Raw genomic sequence first — 18,440 nt, forward strand, 5'->3', positions numbered from 1 at the left:
AGGGTTGCAAAGCCCACATACTCCTTGTCATCCTAGTAGACAGGAAGGCAGAATGCATCAGGGTGAGGAGCCAAAGGGGCCCCGGCACCCAGTGCCAATCTTCTCTCCCTTTCAGGCCTTTGTCCCAGCCTTAAAAAAGCAGTCAATGCCAGACTTCTGTGAGTTCCCATCTGAGGCCACCAGCGGGGCCTCCTGCCCTTGCTGAAACTGCAAATTTCCAGTGCCCTTGGGGGCAGATATCTTGGAGCTAGGGCTGACACAGGACTGAAAGAGGTCCCAGATACACACACACACACACACACACACACACACACACACTGCTACCTGCCCCCTGCCCCCCGGTCTTCCTGCAGCAGCCCACTGAAAGGCAAAGGCAGGGCTGGAGGCTCTACCTCAGAGGAATCATAGGGATCAAGCTTGCCCCATGGGCTGCGGGGCCTGGCAGATGGGCTGAGAGGGGCTGGGGCACAGAAGTACTGCTGGTTGTCAGAGGACTGGGGCCACGAGGGGGGTCTGAACTCCAGGTCATCATCATAGAGGTCCGGGGCCTGGGGCCTTGGCTCCGGGACTTGGGGCCTGGATGCCCAGGTCTTAGCCTCTGGTGGGTGGCAGCTCTCATTTCCTGAGAAATCCTTCACGAACTTGCTAAGTTCTCCATCATCCGTGGTGTCCTCCAGGAAACGCTTGATCTGGGGGAAGCGGGGTGGGTGGAATAGATGGGTGGTGCCGGGAAGGGAGCCGGAAGGGAAGAATGAGGAAGGAGACAGAAGACAGGAGAAGGCAAGAGGGAAAGGGAAAGCACTTGTGGTTAGAAGAGAAAGAAACTGCAGCCAAGACAGAGGAAGTGCTCACCATCCCTCCCTCACCTGCTCACAAGCCTCCCCAATCCAATATGCCAGGAAGGGTCCCAGCGTCCAGGAAGAGCCCTGGACACCCCCAGAGCCCTGGCAACTGCTCTTGGGAACTAAGGAACTCCAGTTCTGGTCTCCTTCTCAGCAGCATGTTTTTTGAGGCTGCCTTTCCTGGGGTTCTGGCCTAGCCAGGGACTGTCTCAGGCCAGGAAGTAAGGCCAGACTGATTAAGATAGAGCAGACAGAGGCATTAAACCCAAAAGGAGAGTACAGTGCATCAGAATGGGGCAGGGACATGAGGGAAGTAGACAGGAGAGAAGAAAGCTGCCTCCATCAGGCAGGTCAACCAGCAGGGGGTTCTGTAGCTCATGTCACTATTGGTCAGTGAGCTGGGGGACTGGGGTACAGATTCTACTGCTAGTGCTCAATTCCCAGGGTTCACTGCCCAGCGCTCAGTATAGCTGATCCTACCCCTTACTCCAGAAACTGAGCCACACCTGGCCGGGCGCGGTGGCTCACGCTTGTAATCCCAGCACTTTGGGAGGCCGAGGCGGGCGGATCACGAGGTCAGGAGATCGAGACCACGGTGAAACCCCGTCTCTACTAAAAAAATACAAAAAATTAGCCGGGCGCGGTGGCGGGCGCCTGTAGTCCCAGCTACTTGGAGAGGCTGAGGCAGGAGAATGGCGTGAACCCGGGAGGCGGAGCTTGCAGTGAGCCGAGATTGCGCCACTGCACTCCAGCCTGGGTGACAGAGCGAGACTCCGTCTCAAAAAAAAAAAAAAAAAAGAAACTGAGCCACACCCAAATCTGACCCTGGGCTCTGAGAGAGAAGAGTAAACCGCCAGTGGATGCTGACTGTGGGTGGAAGGCAGCTGGGAGAGACCAAGTGAGGGAGGATGGAAGAGCCTGGGGAAGGCTGGGCCTCCAGAGCTTCTGACAGCCCCCAACTGTGAGGGACATATAAGGGGAAACACCCTCAGTTGTCTCCTTACCTCCTCTGCCCAGAGCCAGCAGTGCAGGAGAGGGCCTGGCCTGAACCATGACCCACAGGGAGTGGAAGGCAGAGAATAGACTGACTCCTCTGTAGAAGCCTGTTCTACCCCATCCCCAGCTCAGAAGAGGAACTGTTTCCCCCAACTCTCATTGTCAGCTCTAGACCCTAAAGATTCTCCTCTCCTTTGGGGGTCAGCCTCCTTCGTGGGGTGCCTGGCAGTGCTGGGCTCAGCTCTGCCTCACAATACCCACGTGCCACCCCCAGACAATGGACAAGGGCCGGCTGCAGAGGCTGACTCACTCTCTAAGGGTTAGCCAAGCCAGTGGGGACTACCCCAGACCACTGTGGAGTCCCAGCTAGAGTGGGGAAGATAAGATGGCCACAGTCTTCCTGCAAAGGGAAGAATTGAGGGAGGCAGATAAGCATACTGCCAGGTGTATGCCAGAGGGAAGAGGTTGAGATAGGGAGGTTAGAGGGAAAAGTCTGCTAGGAGCTACTGCCAGGCTGTTGCCTCTGAAGTCTTCACACCTGCTTATAGCCATAGTCTCCGGTGCTCGCCTGGACAGCAGGGAGGAAAAGAGGCCCCTTAGCCCAAAACTGGAACCAGCAGGTGGAGGCTGGGTGACCAGAAGAGGCTATCCTGAGGCAAGCCTAACCCAAGGCTTTTCTCACCTATGATATTTGTGAGGTCCAGTGGTGACCATACATCCCAGTCTATGCCTGTTGTCCTGGCATCATGATTAATTGTGCCCTTTCACTCTCAAAAGTGTCCCAGCTTAGACAACTAATTACATAGCAACAGAGAAGGGGTGGGACTGGGGGCAGCCAGACTTGTTGTCGGGCAGCTAATAAGTCTGGGGAATTCCAGGAAATCCTGCCTCTCTGCACAAATCCACAATGACCCAGCAGTTGGTCTGGGGGTCAGGACAAGGGTGGGAGAGAGAAAGCTGTGCTTCACCTGGTTTCCCAGGAGCACTGAGTGGAGGGGCAGGGAAGGGAGAAAGGAAGGCCCTAATGAAGATCCCTAGCCCCCACGATCTTCCAGCAGAGCCTCCAGGAACCCAGCACCATCCTCATCTCTGCCAGCCCTGGCTGCTCATCCGCATGGAGGGGGCCACAGGGGCTCTAAACAAGGAGTCAGGACACCAGGGTCCTCGCCTCCTGCCTGTCCATCCCCACTCCCAGCTCTGCCAGTGACCAAATCATTTTCTGACTTTGAGCCCCAATCCCACCCAGCCAAGGCAGGGGGAAGACAGGTCATGTCCACCCATCTCCCAGAGCAGCACCTTACCCCAGCTTCTGTCCTATCCTCAGGGACAGAATTCCCTTGCCATCCCAGTGAACGGTCCATGTCCCACGCTTCAGACTCCCTGTCAGCAAGCTCTAGGTCTAATTTTATCTCCCAGGCAAAGTTCCTCACACACAGAAACAGCCTTGTTTTGATGCTCTCGTTGTCTGGCTTCCTGGCTTCCTCCGTTCCCTTTCTCTTTGACCCCCTTCTGTCTCTGGCAGGGGCCAAAAAAGCCTGTGGAATGTCCTTCCCCACCCCTCTTCTCCTCCCCTTCCCTTGGCTCCCACCCTCCAAGGACAGCTCAGCTGCAGCAGGATCACTTGGTTCCTCTGCAGTCCCCTCCTCCTCTGATTGGCTGCCCCATGACGCCTGCCCGATGCCTACCCTGGTGGGCACAGCACCAACCTCCCAATGTCTGTTTGCAGCACAGGCTTTTGATCCATTTGACCTCTCCTGTTAACCCCCAAGGACACTGTGGCCTGTCTGAGGACTATGAGCTGTCCCCAAGTGACCTGGCCCATCAGCACAAGAGGACAGCCACCCAGGATACCCATTCCCAAAGGATTTCAATCCCCCAGTCCCTCTCTTTCACCTTAACTTTAAACAGTGCTGGAGTAGGATGAGATGTCCTATACTCCCCCATATAGGTTTTCGTGGGAATGGTCCCACACTTCTTCCCAAGTGTTCATTTGTTTTTTTTTTTTTCCAGTGGGGAACATCACTGTTTCAGAAACCTGCTCCTAAATTTCCCTGCAGGGAGCACCAGCCACAGAGGAGACTTTGCTCCGGGGACTCCCCTTACCCTAGGACACCTGACCTCTGACTTATAGCAACCTGTATCAATTGCATCACTCCATGGCTTCCATAGCGTCAACAGGGGAGCTGTTAGCACTTGGTCTCTGAGGAGCACGGGTTCAAGGCAATGGGAGGCTGGCAGCCCAGAAGCTTCAGAGCTGCCATTTAGGTGGGAGATAAATTAAAGGGCCTGGTTGGAAGTGTGCACTCAACTAGGAGTCAGGGGGCCACTGTTTCTGGTTGGGTGGAAACATCTTTTGTGAGTCTGGATAGTGTCTTAATTTGAGGACCTTAATGTTCAGTTGTGAATGGCCCTTCCTTGCCTCCCAAGGAGGCTGGGGAGAGAGAGCACTCCCAGATGATAGATACCTTAAGCTGCTTTGAACCTGAGAAGAGAAGGTGCATCCCAAGTCACAGGATGGTCATTAATGTCGGCCTGTCATTCTTTTCACATGTAAATTTAAACCCCCTGGCGCACCTGGGTTGGGGAGATCTCCCCCACTGATTCCCAAAGCAGCTAGGACACTGACCTCCTTTGACAAAGAGACCCTCATAGAGGAGTCTGATCTGAACCAGACAGCCTAAGAACTTGGCTGGCTTGAGGGCAGGGGCCTGAGGATGGGGACTTTGGTGGTGGTGGTTGGGGTGGGGGGGTGTCTTTAATTAGAGAAGAACAGTGTGGCCTCAGACAAGCCGAAAGCACCAAGACCTCAGCTGAACTGAACTTAGTGTGTGGCAGAAAAAGCCCCTCTAGCCCCTGCTGGGCTTGGCACTGGGGACAATCAGTGCTTCCCTAGGCTTCCATCCCTAGAACAATCAGTCCATCCATCCACCATGTGGGGAGAAGTGGGGGAAAGGAATAAGGACAGGCCTCTCTCAGGAACCCCCCTTGGGGGAAGGTCACAGGGTCACCAAGACTTCCTGGCCAAGGCTTGGGCCTCTGCCTGGACACAGCTTGAGAGTCAAGAGCCCAAAAGGTTGGCCCTACCAAACCTGAAAGCTTCTGATCCCGGGGGGCCCAGGGAGCTCCCTTCTGGAGGCTGCCCACAGCCAACATCCCGCCCCACAGGCTGGTCAGGGATCCCCCACTGCTATAAACAGTTTGTGTGCCCCAATGCAGAGGGCAAAGGCTGTGGGGCTTCCAGACTGGGAGGAGAGGACGGTGTGTGGCCTGGAGGTCCTGACACCCTTACGTTATTTGTGGCAGGCTCTGGCAACAATGTTAGGAGAAGAGATGACATCTTCAGAGCCAAGCATCAAAACTTCCTACCCAGGCACCTCCAGGGAGGCTGGCTGGGGTTACTCTTTCTCTTCCCACTACAGGCAGGTGGCAGGGATGGGTGCCCCCACCCCCACACACTGCAGAGGGACCTGGCTGGTGGGGAGGGAGCGGGCAGATGCAGCAGGAGGAAGCTGTCCCATGGTTCCTGTCCCGGGGGCAGAAGGATATAGCTAATTCCACCGGGTAGGATGGTGGGCTGGGCCTCCCCCCTCAGGGGTCCCTTTGGGAAAGGCCCAGGAACTGCCCCTGGTCGGGCTGAGGGAAGGAGGGGCCAAGCGTCTCACCATCCCTCCTGGGGAGGCAGGCAGTGTTTGTGGGCCTCCTCTGTGTTTTCCAAATGAAGTTGGTGCTGGCCCCTGTGCCCAGGGTAGGTGGGTGAGGAGGGGTTACTCAGGTAAAAGCTGACCCAGGCGAGGATGGAGACCCTCACCTCCGCTTATCACTGATGTGCCTTCCCCAGCCCAACATGCGCGTCTCCACCAGCGGGCACCTCCCTCAGCACGGACCTACCCCTTCGTCCTAGAGCGCAGGCATCACCCAGGGGTCGGGGCCCACTCCGTGGCTGCTCAGAGGGTAAAACTTGGGAGCAGCGACGCACTGCCGCCCGGCAGCAGTGCCAGCCTGTGCCCGGGGCCGGCGACGGCGCCTCCCACCCTGCACAGCCTTGGTTGCGGCGCCGCGGGTCCCCTTGGAGCCGCCCGGGAGCGACCGGCCCTGCGCACCCCAGCCCTGCCCCGCGCCCGCCCGCCCGCCTGCCCGCCTGCCCGCCTGCCCGCCTGCCCGCCTGCCCGCCTGCCCGCCTGCCTGCCTTACCATGGCTGCAGCCCGGGCGGGGCCGGCTCCGCCTGGACAGCGCCCGAGCGACCAGCGGCGGAGCTGCGCGCCGACCTCGCCGCACCGCCGTCCCCCTCCCGCCTCCCCAAGTGCGGACCGCTGCGGGAGGGGCCCGGCGGCGGGGGCGGAGCGAGTCGGCCCCGGGGCGGGGCCTGTACCTCAGCTGCTAGCGGTGCCGGCGCGAACCGGGTCGGGGTGCCCAGCTGGGGGCCGGCCTCGCAGCCCGCGACCCCCGGATGCGCAGAGTATGCAGAGTCACCCAGGACAGAGCGGGGAGCCTCAGCTTCTCGTCCCCGGGCTGCACTGGACATCTGGCTCTTTTTTACTCAGCTCCAGAAGCACCGCGGGGGCTTGAGCCAGTTCCCAAAGAAAAAGGAACGGCCCACCTGACATCCCCAGAAGGAGACGCCTTTGGAAGGGATGGAGAGTTGCTGCATGAGTTGGAGAGAAACCATTAGTTACCGCAGGGATTCAACAAGGTTTTCACAAAGTGAAGCCTGCTGATGCCCAAGTTACTGATCACTACACCTCCTGAAGGGGAATGTCAGATATTCTCCACCTCCACCCGAGCTGTGAAGGGGCAGGTTAGAGGCAGGTTCCCTTCGTGCAGTACCCCAGATTACAGATTAAAGAGGATTTGCTGCACAAATTATCCAGGGATCATCTGCTGGAAGGATAGAAGGGAGAGGCTGAGTGGCTTTAACAGGGCGGTGGAGCCTTGCCTGTGGCTGAGGACAGTGGGGAGGGCCTCAGGAGAGGCCAACCCAAGCGTGAGCCAGGCCCAGCTGGGCCACTTTTCCTCTGACAAGCAGGTGAGATGCCAAGGGGACAGATGCCCAGAAGCTTTAGAGGCATTAGAGGCTCAGAAGGGTCAGAGCAGCAGCTAGGGGAAGGCAGATGCTTGGTGAGTGGGGTGTTGGTGAGGGATTCCCTGAGCTAAGTAGGGTCTGAGCTGGTCAGGCTCCTGTGGAAGTTTCCAGAAGCATGTCCCTTCCTGACCCGTCCAAGACCCCTCTCTCAATGGCAGGCTGACTGGCTTCTGCTTGAATACACTCTGGACAAAACTGAGACCCACAGGCACGGCCCTCTCTGTTGGTAGAAGTGCCAGAGGCCTGCCTGCTGTATTTCAGTCTGACCTGTGAACCAGGAGCAGTGGTTGGGACCAGTCAGAACTCAGCCAGGAGAGGGAAGAGGGCCTGGGGCAGCAGGTAAGATCAGGCTGAGAAAAACAATGGGGCTGCTACTGGAGATGTTATTGGCTGTTTGGCACTGGTGGACTGGAAGATGGCAGGGTGTTCATGAGCCAGCAGGTTGAGGAGAAACCTTCCTAGCTGGGTGGCCTTGAGCAACTTACTTCACCTGTCAGGGTCTCAATTTCCATACCTGAAAATGAGGGGATTAAACTAGATGATTTCTAAGCTTCCTTACAGCCCTGGCCTTCTAAAAGTGGATGCAGTGGGGGAAGGAGGATATGCTGTATGCTACTATAGGCCTTGGAGGAAGATAAGAGAACAAGGCAGCAGCAGGAGGTGCTGGAGAAAGGTTGGCCATGCAGTGATTCAGGAGAGGTCCCAGGATCTGAGTGAAGGGGGAGGACGTGTAGGATGGGGGCAGCAGATTGGCTTCCCTGAAAGGGAACCTCTAAAGGTACAGAGAGGCTCCCAGAAAAGACCTGGGGTAGATCAGGGGATCCAAAGCTGTACTCAAGAAAACAGACATAAAGAGAGAAACCAATGGCAGTTGGAAGTCTGCAGAAGCAGCAGCTGCTGCTACCATGAGCCCCAAATGTCAAGCTTGGGCTATACAAAGCCCCACTGTTCAAAGCCCTGGGCCTCCAGTACTCATATATGCACTCTAAGAATACCTCTTGCGTGCTTCCAGAGTCCTGTGGCCTGGGGTGAGGAGAAAGCCTACATCAGGGAAGACAGGCCCCAGCAGAAACCCTTGTTTTCCTCTATTATAACATGCCCCTCCCCGCGGCCTCAGCTGATTTCCAAGTGTGGACACAGACACATCTCAAAAGGCAGCCCAACCAGCTCATCCTCAGCTGTGGCTGGAATCCCAGCCCTTCTCTGGCACCTGCTGCCCAGGCTCCAGAGGGCCCTGTGTGTCCTGAGGCAGGTTGGTACCAGCTTGCCTTGAGGAAAGTGAGGCCCCAAGCAAGTCCTGGGACCATGGAACTTAGCTCTAAGCCAAGAATATTGGGGTCTGATCTCTTTCTAATCACTGTACCACAGGCCTAACATGAGGCATGCTGGGTGAAATAAAAGCTGAAGACTGACTTTGAGCCATCCCACCTGCACAAGCCCTGCATGCTAACCTACTGCAGCATTCGGAGAGCTCTGAGAGAACTTGGCCTGGGCACAAGTCCCATGCCAACTTGGCTATTATCTCACTGCCTGAAAGTCCCTTGCCCTCTCTGGGCCTCTGTTTCCCCCACTGAAAGAGAAGACTGGACTTCTCCCAACTCTAGCTCTTACATTCTGTGTGATGGAGGCAGGGTCTAATACCTGCAGGGCCAAGATACAGCAGCCCTTGCGTGAGTCACTGGCAATTTACCGAGTGCTCTTCCTCATCTCCAGCCAGCAGGTGGCCTGGCCAACTCTGCTTCAGCATGGCTTAGCTTTTGGAGCGCTAGTTCTCCCTCAAAATTCAACATCCCACCAGGCATTGATGGCCTTGACTACAATACAACTCCCCAGGCACTGCTAGGGCACAGTATCTGAGCCAAGTGTCTAGGGAAGTGTCTAGCTAGGAAACTCAGCTCAGCCACCATAGCTCTAGCCTGCTGTCTTGGGCTCCGTTGCTCAGGTCAGGCCAACATGATATGTCCTGGCCCCCTCCACTAGGTCTTTCCTGCCCACCCATAGGTGCAGGTTGTGTGGCACAGGACCTAAGCAAGGAGGCTGCATGTGGGCCATCCCAGGGCCCAGGTTCAGAGCCAATAATAAAGAGCAATTACCACAGGAAATCAGGATTTCAGATCTGCATGACTAGCAATGGCCACTTCTGCCTCTCAGTGGCTAAGTTTCCCTAAAGTGGCACAAGAACTAATTGTATATCCCTTCCCCAGTGAGATAGATGAGTCACTGATGATACAGTCAGAGTCCTTGGACCAAAGGCTATCACTGGGTTGTGTCTTTCAAGGAAACCTCAGCAAGTCTGTCCAACAAGGTCTGTGGTGGACAAAGGCAATAAACCAAAATACATTAAGCCCAAATCTTCCCCCAGCTGCTGCCACATGTCCCATGATCCTGGGGGCAGGCATAACGTGTGGGTGGCAAGGCTGGGGAACACTGTGTTTCCTGGCACCTGCTGAATGGCTGCAAAGAGGGGCACTTCCAGAGCTGGCAGGGTGCTAGAAGCCAGCCACTCTGATAGGGCAGACAGTCCTTCCAACACCCTCCGTGAGCAGGGCAGGGCCATAGGAGCTCAGGGTTAGAAGGGACTTACAAACCTCCTAATGTGACTACTCACCAGATGTCTGAAGGCTCCCCTGCCTTCCCAGCCTCTGCTCGAATACCTACCTCGATGGCCAAAAATTCACTGATTCTAACAACTGCCCTTCAACCTTTGGGCAGCCAAGTTACCAAAGTCTTCACTATACTGAGCCAAAATCTGTCTCTCCCTGGCTTTTACCCTCCATATGCCTCCATGCTGGAAGCTTTGCTGACTCATTTCACTGGACTTTGCTTTGTCCTTTGATGTCCACACCCTTTCAAGTGACCCATCTGTATACTTTTCTCTACCAAATTCACCACAGGCTCCTCAAGGGCAGGGAGTATGTCTTTTCTTTTAACCTCTGCTCACTTCAAATCAGCAAACATGTGATGTGATGTTTGTCTGGGTGTCCAGGCCTCTGCCCCCAGGAGATGTTTGATCAATATGGATTGACTAAAAGGACTCATTGATTAGTTTTCCATTCTGATTTTAGAGCCCAGACAAGCCTTGAGGCTCTGCGCTTCATTGACCCTTCACTTGCCCTTCATCCTGGCTGCTCACAAGCTCACACCCACCTCCCAGCCCCGTGGTTCCCATGCAAAGACACAGATGTTACTCCCTCTAAAACCTTTCCCTTCACAATTCTTGATATCTAAAGGTGCTGCTGAAATATTGAGAAGTATTTTCCAGGGAGACGTGGCTATAGAAGAAGGGTTTCTATACCATATAGTTGACTCCCTGGGACAGACTGCTCCGTAAAATGCTTCCAGCTTTGATGAACAAACACTGAGCCTCAATTTCTTCATCTGTGAAATAGGGAGAATAAATCCACTCATAGGTTACTATGAAAACCCACTAATGCACTTAACATGATAACTAAATGAATGGTAGCTATTATCTCCACTAATAAGAAAATTATCAACATCAAACCAGTAACTGCCAACTGTGACTATTTCAAATGCCTTCCCTCCAAAGGATTTGGAGTGTGCATGTGTAATAGGTGTAGAGAGATGGGGGGACAGAGAATACCAGAGTAATGCCTTAGATTAAAGTGACATTGGAATGACCAAACCGCCACCACCTGTTGAGTCAGCTTCTCCAGCTAGACACCATCTCTAGAAAGCTGGTGCTTGGTCTCAGACCTACCAACCCAAATTCCCAGAAACAGCCACTGTGGAGACCCCTGGAACTAGATGACTTTGCCGGCAGTGGGTATGACAAGGAAGCGACACCCACAGTGTCAGCCTGAGCTTCCCTCAGGAACTGCCTCACATTCTGTCCCCCTCCTCCAGGCTTCATTCAGCCCCCAAGGTGCAGCTGTCTCCTGCTGCTCCCCTAACAGCAGCTGAGCCAAAGGCAGCTGAGCAGAGGAGGGTGAGAGGACATGGCCATTTCTGCCTCTCAGGACAGCCTTCCTCTGGCTGAGCACCTGTCAGGGTGGCTCCTGGGTTACAGATTTACTTCCTCACCCAAGTATGCACCCTGGCCTCTGAAGCCAAGCTCCCTAATCTACCCAGGCCCACTGTTTCTGTTACTTGGAAAATCCACCATTTCAAACAGCACCAAACTACTCTGCAGAAAGATGTGATGTTGGAGATGGGTTTCAGTCACCACACACCTTCTGAAAATATACCAAAAAGTCCACAATGGATGTGGCAGATTCTTCCCTATGTGGGATTATTCTGGGCAAAACAAAGAACTAAGGGAGTCTGGCCTCAGCTCTGCTATCAAGTCTGAGAGAAAAGCATCGTATAATTCCTGCCCCCATTTTATAGGCAGAGGGAGTAACCTGCCCAGGTCTCACTGTGAAGCCAGGACATTGTCCCCTCTGTGCTTCCAGGCAGACTGCACCACAGCTTGTACTAGGTGACCAACTGTCCTGGTCTGCCCAGGACTGAGGGGGTTCTTGAGACATGGGACTTTCAGTGCTAAAACCAGCAAAGTCCCAGGCAAACCCTGATGAGTTGGTCAACTTAGCCTGTCTCCAGATTAGCAAGTCTTAGCCAGAGGTCACCAGCCTTCCATCCTGCTCTGGAATTGGCTGCTCATGGTAGCTGGAAATGAACAGGGTGCCATCTGACAGGGTAAGATGCTTGCTTCCTAAGAAGCTGTGCAACAACGGTCAAACTGCTATAAAAATCCTCCCAAGGCCGGGCGTGGTGACTCATGCCTGTAATCCCAGCACTTTGGGAGGCCGAGGTGGGCAGATCACAAGTTCAGGAGTTCGAGACCAGCCTGACCAACTTGGTGAAACCCCGTCTCCACTAAAAATACAAAAACTAGCTGGGCGTGGTGGCGGGCACCTGTAATCCCAGCTACTCAGGAGGCTGAGGCAGGAGAATCACTTGAACCCAGGAGGCAGAGGTTGCAGTGAGCCGAGATTGCGCCATTGCACTCCAGCCCAGGCGACAGAGCAAGACTCTGTCTCAAAAAAAAAAAAAGCCTCCCAAGATGCCCTGCCCTGTTTTCAGCAGTTCTGCTCCATTCTTTCAACAACTCTCTTTCTTCTCAACTACGAGCCTCTACCCAAAGCAAGAGAAATGCCAGGTGCAGTGGTTGGTGCCCATAGTCCCAACTACTCAGGAGACTGAAGCAGGAGGATCACTTGAGCCCAGGAATTCGAGATTACAGTGAGCTATTGATCTCACCACTGCACTCTAGCCTGGGCAACAGAACACTTTAAAAAAAAGCGAGGGAGGTTTCCTTTCACACAGCCCATGACCTAGGATTCTGTGAACATCCTCATGAATGTGGAAACTCCCTGAGTTCCTCAGAGGCTTTGGATTTCACTTTGTAAAGGAAGCCAACCTTAGCAAAATGTCCCTGTGATTCAGAAGCCAACAGGAGGCTGATCATCCCATCCCTTAGGGGTCACATGACATGTCACCCAAAAGACACTGAGGTCTGCCTTAAGTATCAGTGAGATGGCCTCCTCTGATTCCTGGCCTATTTTCCAGAGTTGGTTTCTTGCATAATTGATAGAGCAGAGAGTAAACCACCTTGCCCTATGACAGCCTGAGAAGTCACATTTAAGGATGAGTAGGTCAGATGCCTTGAGGACACAGGATCTTGGGGCTAATGCACCCTGTCCATCAAAGGCATTGCAGCCCCTCCCATCAGAACTGCTTTATTTCCAGGAACTCCCCAGGGCTGTGTGAGAAGGCAGCCCCCAGTAACCCATTAGGGCACCCTCAAGACCTTCCTCTTGAGCTTTTGCTAGTTCTGATCCCAAAAAACCCCCATCAGGAATGCTTCCCTCAGTCCAGCACAACCTCCTCTGGGGAGACTCCAGCCCCTAATGTCCCAGTCCAAGGATGAGAAGCATCTGTCCACCCCATTCCTTAGACAAAAGGGCTTTGAGGGGCCATTTGGGAAGGGACTGACACTTAAAAGAAAGAGATGGGCTGAATCAGGCACCATCCCCAGCTGTTCACCCAGAGAGGCTTGTGAAGCTCAACAACAAACATGATGCCTCCCACAAGCCAGGTATCATGGCCAGGCCACCAGAGAATTCCTGCCAGGAATGGAATCTGGAACAGACTCTATGGTCAACCATTCCCAGATCAGAGGAGTCAGAGGCCTTGGACACCAGCACTACAGCGTCTCCATCCTGAGGCTGCATGGGGCCACGCCAGCTGAGGGACAGGCCGGGGAGAGCCTAGCTCTCTCATGCATTAGAGAGCACCTGGCCCACCTCCATGCCATCCTACCTCCAGAGAGCCAGAGAAGACCAGCAGCCCAGCTGCCTGGGAGCCTTCTTTTCTTGGCTTCTGGGGAGCAGCTCTGCTGCTGAACAGGGCTGGAGAGCTGTAATTATCGAGACAGGATAAGAGCTATTTTAGGAAGGAGCCATCCTGTTGCCAAGGCTTTTGACTTCCTAAACTAAAACATGATGCACAGAAAAAGGGGGTGAAGGTGGGGGAGAACAGGGAGGAGCCTGCTCAGTCAAAAACATCAAATCTTGATGGAAGGGAAATATTAACTCCTTCCCAAAAGTACAGATTTGCATCTAGGGGTGAGCAAAAGGCTAGCTAAGACACCACCATCCCCTGGCTTTGGGAAGGAAGGCATAACCTGATCCCCTACCCATCTCCCTGCGGACTCCCTCTCTCCTAAGACCCTCCAAGAGCACTTACTCAGTCTGTTCCATCTATTTTGACATTTGAGCACAAACTATTTCATATTGTTGTTTAAATGTTTCCTGTCTGTGTTTTATCTCCCCAACCACATGGCAAGTTTCTCAAGACCAAGGAATATGTGTGCTGTGAAGCTTCAATTCTTCCCCTAAAAGTGCCTAGCAGAGTGCTAGGCAACTGAATAAAAATTGTTTATGGAAGGAAGGGAGGGAGGGAGAGAGGAAGGAAGGAAGGAACGGAGAAAGGGAGGGAGGGACTTACTGTCTTGCATGGAGATAATTTCTGAAAGTAGCCACTCCCACCTACAGCTGAGCTCAGGGCATGAGGTTGGATAAGAACCCATGGCAGTGGGAGGTGGCAGCCTTGTTTCTGGTCACCTCCCCTTCAGCTGTTCCATTATCTGAGCTTAAGCTGACTCCCACTATGCACTCATTTGTTTTCTATCTGTGGCCAACTGTCCACCCTGAGTCAGCCTATGAATGGGACCCATTAGAGGCCATTGCTAGGCTTTGGGTAATAGAGAAATATGGCAAGAGAAAATAATGGAAGTAGGAAGAGCTTTGACCATCTTATCAAACATGGGCCAAGAATAGCCAAAGTACTTATGGGAACGATGCAGCGAAATCAGGACACTGCCAAAATCAGGACACAGGACTGCTGTCCACAAGGTGGACAAAAGCAAAGTCCACCTTGAGTTTTTCCAAGTTGAGGACCCAAATAGTGTGTAACCCAAAAAAGCGACCCCTTTCTGGAATGCCCCAAGCTGAAAAGAGGAGAACCAGGTGGGGACTGATCCAACAGCTACCTAGACAGTCTTCCCACAGAGCACTTGGCAAGATTCATCATCTGCCAAAAGGTCTCTGTTCTTTCTAGGACTGCAACTAGCTCATACAGTGCTTTTGTGCAAATCTCCCTCTGGGGAGATGTGGCCCCACAGGTGCACAGCTTGGCAAATGGAACACAGGTTAGATTTCAGCCCCCCACTTGCCCCCTCTACCAGGTGCTCTTGTGCAGTGAACAATCTGCCCAACCATAGGGAGCAGCTCTGTCTCCCTCCATGCCCACTCCCATTATAGGACATAGGACAGGAGATGGATTTGGATTGTGGGGTGGGCCCAGGAAGACTGGGAGTAACCTCCCAGGAGCATTCTTACCTCCTCATCTGTCATAACAGAGTAGAAGCCAGGCATTCCCGGGGGCAGCAAATGGAATTCAGAGAGTGCCAATAGGAGGGGAAAAAGAGAAATTTACTAAAGATGCCCAGTGGACTTGGGCAAACCTGGCCCAATCCCTTCCCAGTGCAAGTGGCCCAAATAACAGCAGCTAGTATTTACTGAGTGCTCACTGTTGCCAAGCACCATGCTAAGTGTTTTATTGGTAATAGCTTGTAATAATCCTCACAATAACCCTAAGAGGGAGCCATTATTCTCAGTAACAGATGAGGAAACTGAGGCTTGGAGAGGTAACTTACCCAAGGTCACAGTCAGAAAATAGTGGACCCAGGGCCCAAATCCAGTTAGATAACTCGAGTTCGTACTTTACTATGCCCCTACTTTATAGAGCTTTGCTCCCTCTGAGGAGCAGGACTGCCCTTCTCTGCTCTTTGCTGACCATCACTAGGAGGGTTCATGCTGGTTGGGATTGGATGGTATTCCCAGGGCTCTCTCCTCCCCAGGAACTGCTTTATCCATAGCCCTGGCCTCTGTCATGCTCATAGGGCTGGAGTATATTTTGGGCAACAATGCTCACAGCAAGAAGTCCCTGCTGCCAAGATTTACTCCGTGAGGTCTGGTCCCCACCCTCCCCTGCCCCCAGAGAGGCCAAGAGTATAAAGGGAGTGGAGGGTCACAAGGCCTGGGGACACTTCTCTTAAGGATTCTAGAGCTGCAAGACACACTGATGGCCTCAAGGGGGAGGCCCAGACATCTCTGAAGATCCTGCCTGGGCAGCACCAATAAGTACCCCAGGTGGTAAAGTGGGGGCATGAGGAGGGTTCTGAGGAACCAGAGAAACACATGAGAAGAGCCCCCAGCCTGAATTAGCGTGAAGTCAACTCTGAGCAAGACTGTGAAGCAGGCGGTTTGCTTTGGTGTATTTTTTAAAATCATGTGATAGCTGATCAACTAAGCTGAAAAGGCCATGAGGCTTAAATTATTCTCCATTCCAGAAGTAACTTCCTGTTAAAAGGAGACTTGAAAATGGAAAAGGTTCCAAGCCCTAAAGAAATGACTCTAATGGTGAAATTTTCAGCAAGATGAGAAGTTCCTCTGCTTCTTCAGGTCAAAATCCCAGCATTTATCTCCTAAACGACCCAGCTCTGTAGATACATAGATGCCACTCCTCACCTGTCCTCCCATCCCTCAAGCTCCCACAGTGGGCCCATAGGAGGGAAAAGCACAGACCTTTTAGCCACCAGATGACACGATTGTACATTTCCTCAGAGACATCTGAAAGTAACAGAGAGATGGTTGCTTTTCTTCTCTCTGTGGGATGCACATCCCACTCTCCACTACTTGCAGCTCCCTTTCTAGCTCCACATTTCTCCACCCAAAGGTGCCCTCAGACCTTGGTCCTCTCCAAGAAGCTCCTCCAGCCTAGGACTATATATCATATTCCCACTCTCCCTTTCTCTTTTTCACACCCTCTCTCTGTGCCACTGTGAATGCCTTTCTCCTTCTGGAATCCCAGCTCATCTGCATCCCACCCTCTCCACTTTGTAGCCAGAGTATTTACCTGAGGCTCTTATTCTATTTAACAGCCCTTACCAGCCCTCAACCCAGCTCAGTTCTTCATCCCCACTCAGGAAGCAGCTTTCAACCCTGCAAGCCCCTCTCTACTACCTTCAATTGAAAAGGTAAGCAGTGTTGCCTGGAGGAGTCAATGCCTGTCGCCCGGCCCAAGCATCATCATTGATGTCATTAGCTTGGAGCACAGAGAAGCTGGCAGGGAAGGAATGGAGCAATAGGCTCAAGGATAGGACTAGCTTTGGCACTGGCAGGAGAGCAGCCCTTAGGCCCAGAATGAAGAAGTGGTCTTTCCTGCCCACCCCAACATCCCATCTCACTAAACTGGGGCTGCACCTGGGCAGTCTGCTTCTTCACATACCCAGGAAGAAAGCACTAAACCTTTGAATGGGTTGTTTGCAGGTGTGCTTGGGTGGCACTTCACTCAGTAGTGCCCAACTTGGAAACTCCTTTGGTGGTGATGGTGGTGATAGGCTTGCCTTCTCTCTCTGGAACTTCAGATCCTCACAGAAAGGGCTAGAGTCTATTTTTAAACTGGACAATAAAAGATCTAGGGAAGGAGAACACTTAGGCTCAAAATCAGGTGTTGTCGGCTGGCTTTGGGGTGTTTCAACTTCAGGATTCAGCAAGGGCCACCATGAGGAGTCAGGTCCATACCTAGGTAAGGACCGAGGAGGCAAGGGCCGAGGGGTCAGTTCCAGTTCTGCATGGATGGAGGGGTTTTGCGAGAGTTCTGGATACCTGGGTGTAGGTCCTTGGGACATGTAGGTAGTTTCTGGGGGTTTTTGGGTTTGCTGTTTATAGATGGGCTCTGGAGTGACAAACATGGATGACTTGTGGGAGCCCTCAGACACTGATCGAGCTGTCACATGGTGAGTTGGCTCTACTGACTGTACCCCTGGGGAGATGGTGACCCTGCGGCCAACCTCGCTGTTTCCTCGGATTGGGGCCCTCACATTGGACTCCACCTGTGATGATACTAAGATCTTTGCGGAGGGCTTGGTTTCAGGATAGACAGAATACTCGTGAAGAGACTCCGGGTCTACCCATGCAGAAACTCGGTGTACACCATCAGAATCTTTAAGGACAGAGAGTTTGGGCGATGAGTCCAAGTTCATATTCCTACACAAGGCCTTGGGTTTTGAAGGAATTGAACCGTAAGGACCTGTTTCTGATTCTTCTACAGGGACCCTTCTCTGGGCTGTCTGATAGTCTGCAGAGACACAGCTGCTTCTGTGCTCTGGGAGAGAGGGACTCCTTGGAGATCTGGTCTCGTTAGTAGTCGTAATTCTTTGGATGGGCTCAGTTTGTACTGCTTCATCCTTTGGGTAAGACAAAATCCTACGGGGAACTCTGACTCCTTGGGGGTTCTGGACCTTGGATGGTGGGTCATCTTCTAAGATTTGTGATTGTAAGTTATCCTTCTGGTCTTGAAAACTCAACCGACGAGTAGATTTGGCATCTGGGATTGATGAACCATGATGGCCGACCTCGCGCCCTGACTTGCTCTCACCGCCTCTTCGTGCTGCTTCCTCTCTGGGTAGACTAACATTCCGTTGTCTGCTTGAAGCATGGGAAGCCAGTGTCTGAGTTTGCTGGCTCTTTAGATGAGGAGAGGAACGGCGGGATGATTCTGTTCTTGGTCCAGTCTCAGTTCCCCGAGGAGTGGGTACTGCATAGTGTCCAGGTCCTGACTGGAGGGAGACAGATCGAGGATAGTCTGATGCCGAATGGGGAGTGGTGGGATGTGCAGCTTCTGATCTTCGGTGGGAAGGGTTCAGGGAAACTGCAGCACTTCGATGGCTTGAGGCAAGAATGTACCCATGTCCCTGCTGAGGGGATGTGTTTGTAGTAACCTCAGACCCTCTCTGTGCTGAAACCGCTACCTTGGCCGCAGGTTTATTTGTCTTGACCATCTGATAGATTGTGCCCTTCTGAGTAGATCCCATATTTTACCAGCTGGCTTGTATTCAGGATCCTAATGATGCCTGAATATTTACTCTGTTTTAAAGCTGCTGTTCTTGGGCTCCCACAAAAGTGGCTGTTGTTCTAAGAGTGTCTCAAATAGT

The 18,440-nt window shown here is 53.1% G+C and overlaps 1 protein-coding gene across 1 annotated transcript in view; it reads right to left on the minus strand.

Moving 5' to 3' along the window:
* The window catches only part of SEPTIN4 (septin 4), a 26,560-nt gene extending 8,153 nt beyond the window's left edge, over positions 1-18,407 (minus strand). The window contains exons 1-5 of the mRNA XM_058445337.1: positions 16,733-18,407; positions 16,030-16,074; positions 14,782-14,789; positions 393-689; positions 9-32 (exon numbers count right to left, since the gene is read on the minus strand). Of these exons, the coding sequence (XP_058301320.1) occupies positions 9-32; positions 393-689; positions 14,782-14,789; positions 16,030-16,074; positions 16,733-18,320 (1,962 nt within the window). The 5' untranslated portion in view covers positions 18,321-18,407. The remainder of the gene's footprint in view (positions 1-8; positions 33-392; positions 690-14,781; positions 14,790-16,029; positions 16,075-16,732) is intronic.
* Positions 18,408-18,440: the final 33 nt, after the last annotated feature.

The sequence above is a fragment of the Hylobates moloch genome, unplaced genomic scaffold (assembly GCF_009828535.3).
Source record: "Hylobates moloch isolate HMO894 unplaced genomic scaffold, HMol_V3 SCAFFOLD_10, whole genome shotgun sequence".
Taxonomy (NCBI): domain Eukaryota; kingdom Metazoa; phylum Chordata; class Mammalia; order Primates; family Hylobatidae; genus Hylobates; species Hylobates moloch.